General features: G+C 36.9%; 1 protein-coding gene across 1 annotated transcript; it reads left to right on the plus strand.

Moving 5' to 3' along the window:
- The first annotated feature begins 2,078 nt into the window (after window positions 1–2,078).
- Window positions 2,079–2,666, plus strand: LOC140145487 (uncharacterized). Its single transcript, XM_072167200.1, has one exon. The coding sequence runs from the start codon at window positions 2,079–2,081 to the stop codon at window positions 2,664–2,666; it is 588 nt and encodes a 195-aa protein (XP_072023301.1).
- The last annotated feature ends 2,327 nt before the right edge of the window (window positions 2,667–4,993 follow it).

Raw genomic sequence — 4,993 nt, forward strand, 5'->3', positions numbered from 1 at the left:
TTTTGAATTTCCAAATCATTATCTAAAACAAATTTGTTTTTAAATGGACTGTAAATAGTTCACTTTATTTTTATTTGACCCTTATCTGGTAGATATTTTTGGTGGCAAACTAGGCTCGAAGTTTCAAAACGTGATTTAAGAAATGCATTCATTTGACAATGGTAGTGATGATGATGATTATGGTGATGAAAGAATTCAAGTTTTCGGTTATTCGCTGGAATAGTGTGATGTCATAATACAGCCTGTATGCCTACTTTGGTTCAAGGACATGTTCCCAGTCATGCACGGTTCCTATTGACTTTGTGTTGATCAAAAGAAGTTTACATCCACCTAAATCATGTAAATGGCATTATCTCGAAAACTAGACAGATTATAGTAATTAGTAAAATAAATCATAATATCCTGCTTTCATGTCTTAAAAATGTGAAGTTTTATCAGAAATTATCATATTCTTTTTACCAACTGGTTGGTTTCCAAAAATTCAATTGGTCATGCTGTGTGAACATGGCCTTCAAAAGTAAACAAACTTACTGTGAAGATGTTCTTTGAAGACTTTTCATCTCTCTTGGAGATTGTGTCAATTGAACCCGCGCGAATAGCAATGGTTGGAGACTTCAATTTCCATGTCGATGTTGCTGATGACAGGAATGCCAACATCTTCAAAGACTTGTTGGACTCTGCTGGTCTCCAGCAACATGTAACAGAACCAACCCACCGACACACCCTTGACCTGTTGATAACCAGGAGGGTCGAGGCATTGGTCTCTGATGTTGAGGTGATTCGAGGTCCTTCTGACCATTACGCCGTAAAATGCAACATTGATATCTCACGTCCAAGACCAGTAAAGCAGGTGGTGCATTATCGCGAGCTGCGAAAGATCAATGCAGACAGCTTTCAGGATGACATCAGAGCATCCTCATTGTTTATAAGTCCGTCTGAAGACATTTCTCAAATTGTCACACAGTATGAGCTTATTCTTCTTAATCTGGTTAGATCTCCATGCTCCAGTCAGGTCAAAGTCAATAACACTCCGACCTAACGCGCCATGGTATAATGATGCTCTACGCGTTGCTAAACAGACCAAACGCCGTCATGAGCGTACATGGATGAAATCTAAGCTGGAAGTAGATCGTCAAGTTTATGTTGAGAAATGTAAGACCTACACACGGATGCTGGAACAAGCCAAATGTATTCACCATCGCACTAAAATATCCGAGTGCTACGACCGTCAGTTATTTCAACTCGTGGATAGCATGTCTCGACCAGGAGCTGCTTCAGCGCATACGTTTCCATCACATGATGACGCGAAGGTATTGGCAAATAAATTCGGTGACTTCTTTCAGAATAAGATCAAGAAGCTTAGAGCTGCACTTGATGAGTCAACTTGTGCTAGCATATCTGTTGATATTCGCGATCATTGTGACAGCGAGTTTAGTACATTTAGCGTGGTTACAGAAGATGAAGTCCGCAAGATTATTGTTGGTGCTACGACAAAATCATGTCCTCTAGATCCAATTCCATCATCACTTCTCAAGCAATGTCTGGATGTTCTTCTTCCCAGTATTACTCGCTTAATCAACAAATCACTGACATCTGGGCAAATGCCATCTGAACTAAAAGATGCGCGGGTTGTTCCGCTACTCAAAAAGCCCAGCCTTGATCCGGATGAGCTGAACCATTACAGACCCATTTCAAATTTGAAATTCCTGTTCAAGACCATTGAAAGAAAGAGTAGTCTCGTCACAGCTTAACGCCTACCTTCAGGAAAATAATTTATATGCCTCAATGCAGTCAGCCTACCGTCAATATCATAGCACTGAGACGGCTCTGCTACGTGTCCAAAACGATTTACTTCGTGCTGTTGATCAACGCCAGCAAGCTGTGTTGATCCTTTTGGATTTCTCTGCAGCGTTCGATACGATAGATCATAGTATTCTCCTTCAGCGCTTGCGTCAACGCTATGGCATCAAACACACTGCCGTACTCAGTGCATTGATATTGGCGGAGTTTTATCTGACGACTGCTCTCTTGATGAGGGTGTTCCGCAGGGTTCAGTGTTGGGCCCACCCATATTCACTATGTATACCGCACCTTTGGGTGATATTATCACCGCTCATGGTTTAAAACACATGATATATGCCGACGATACGCAACTTTATCTTGTGCTAGATCCATCTAAGCGATCGGAGAGTGTGAGTAAACTTGACAAATGTGTTGCTGATGTAAAAGCGTGGGCTGTGACCAACAAATTAATGCTTAATGATTCTAAAACCGAAGTCATTCATTTGAGTTCCCGTTTTGTTAAGACCCCATCTCTTCCAGCAGTCACCATTGGAAATTCATTCATTGACTCTTCGGCTTCTGCTCGCGACCTTGGTGCTGTAATTGATTGCAATTTAGACATGAAAGATCATCTTAAATCCGTCACAAGATCGGCATCTTTTGCTGTTTACAAAATTGGTCAGATATGCAAGTATTTGGATAGTAATTCAACAGAGCGTCTTGTACATGCCTTTGTGTCATCTCGATTGGACAGTTGTAACAGCCTGCTTTTTGGCCTCCCTAAGCATGACATTGCGAAGTTGCAGCGTATCCAAAATTCAGCTGCCAGGCTCATAACAGTCACTTTGGACGCCAATTTGGGATCAAGTACTGATTATTCATAAGCTAGATTACAGACAGTTCGTTAACAATAGAAAGGTATCGCCTATGTCCATATATGGTAATACAGACAAGCTTTGGTCACTGCACAATAATATTGTTGTATTGGTCATGCATGTCATGTTGATTCCCATGGTTGAATGGACGGTAAACATGGTTAGACTTAAGTAAATAATCAGTCTTTTCAACTCCATAGTCCATTCATGGTCTATTCATTCATTTGGCAGAATTCTCAAGGATATTCATTCAATCCGAATAGTATATATATAGCTATGCTATTTGAAAGTTTTGAATAAACAAAGATTTTTGAGTTTTACATTTCCTTAAAGGCCAATATTGGAATGTCATCTTTCCCTGGGTAAGATCTGACACCAGGCCAGCCCATGGCCAGAGGGTAACATGAGTAGGTTTGTTTCACCTTGAAGGCAAGGATAGTCTTGCAAATATGGGACAACTTTCCCCTAGGCCATCTAATATGCCATGAATTAGTTGGACTACAACTGGTATCTACTGGTCAGTTTATACTCCTATTTCCACATCTGTTATTTTTATATGGGCCTTTAAGGGATCTAGAATGAGCGTTTATTGCGTTTCGACAGTATTTTTGTGGGACATGAGAGCACCTCAGACCTATCGAATTGCATTCTGAATACGAAGCATGTCTTTCTGATATCAAATAATTTTATTTTTTGAAAATCACAATATAATACAAATTTTATGACAAATTATAAAAATTTGATATTTTCAAATTTTGATATATAACAGTCCTCGAAGTAAATTATATAAATCTAATGATATATTCTTAAAGTGTATGTAGCTGGGAGGAAAAGCCGACGGTCAATTGAAAATTTTGAGCTTTCATATTGAAGATATGGATTTTTTTCCCAAAAAGACCTAATTTTTATTGGTGTTTTGGGAAAAAAATCCATATCTCCAATACGAAAGGTCAAAATTTTCAATTGATCGTCGGCTTTTCATCCCACCTACATACACTTTAAGTATAAATCATCAGATTTGTAAAGTTTACTTTGAGTACTGTTAAATATCAAAAATATCAATTTTTAATGATTTGCCATAAAATGTGTATTAAATTGCGAATTTCAAAAATCAAAATTATTTGATATCAGAAGGACATTCTTCGTATTCAGAATGCAATTCGATATGTCTGATGTGCTCTAATGTCCCAAAATAAATACTGTCCAAACGTTCATACCCCTTCCCTTAAGGGATCCAAAATGAGAGTTTATTGCGTTTCGACAGTATTTTTTATGGGACATGAGACCACCTCAGACCTATCGAATTGCATTCTAAATACGAAGCATGTCTTTCTGATATCAAATAATTTTCATTTTTTTAAAATCACAATATAATACAAATTTTATGACAAATTATAAAAATTTGGTATTTTTCCAATTTTTGATATATAACAGTCCTCGAAGTAAATTATATAAATCTAATGATATATTCTTAAAGCGTATGTAGCAGGAAGAAAAAGCCGACGGTCAATTGAAAATTTTGACCTTTCATATTGAAGATATGGATTTTTTCCCAAAAGACCTAATTTTTTTTTGGTGTTTTGGGAAAAAAATCCATACCTTCAATACGAAAGGTCAAAATTTTCAATTGATCGTCGGCTTTTCATCCCACCTACATACACTTTAAGTATAAATCATCAGATTTATAAAGTTTACTTCAAGTACTGTTAAATATCAAAAATATCAATTTTTAATGATTTGCCATAAAATGTGTATTAAATTGCGAATTTCAAAAATCACAATTATTTGATATCAGAATGACATTCTTCGTATTCAGAATGCAATTCGATATATCTGATGTGCTCTAATGTCCCAAAATAAATGCTGTCCAAACGTTCATACCCCAGCCCTTAAGGTTACACGAAGAAACGTATAAAAAACGTATAAAAGACGTATAAAGTTGTTCTCTAAAACCGCGTTTTCTCAGCAATCAAATATCGCAGTGAGTCAAATGTTGGTGCATGGATGTATCTTAACATTATTTTTGTGTGTTTATACAAATTTTTAGAATCCGTTTGAAAATCCTTCGATTAAATCATTTTTACGCACCATGTTAACAAGATCAAAAACACGTTCCATGCAGTTTTTTTCAAATATTCGCTCCGTATAAAACTACGCCGAGTGATTGTTTTCTCCTTTTTGTATTGTACTACAAATCGACCAAAGAAATAATGTTGCCATGGGGAAGAACCAAAAACAGTACCGATTAAATTTTATTAGCCCGTTTTTGGGAACAATTTTCGAGAATCTTGGACCACAAAACACTGTTATGTTACATTATCGATATCTGGATTGTG

The sequence above is a fragment of the Amphiura filiformis genome, unplaced genomic scaffold (assembly GCF_039555335.1).
Source record: "Amphiura filiformis unplaced genomic scaffold, Afil_fr2py scaffold_324, whole genome shotgun sequence".
NCBI classification, from domain to species: Eukaryota; Metazoa; Echinodermata; class Ophiuroidea; order Amphilepidida; family Amphiuridae; genus Amphiura; species Amphiura filiformis.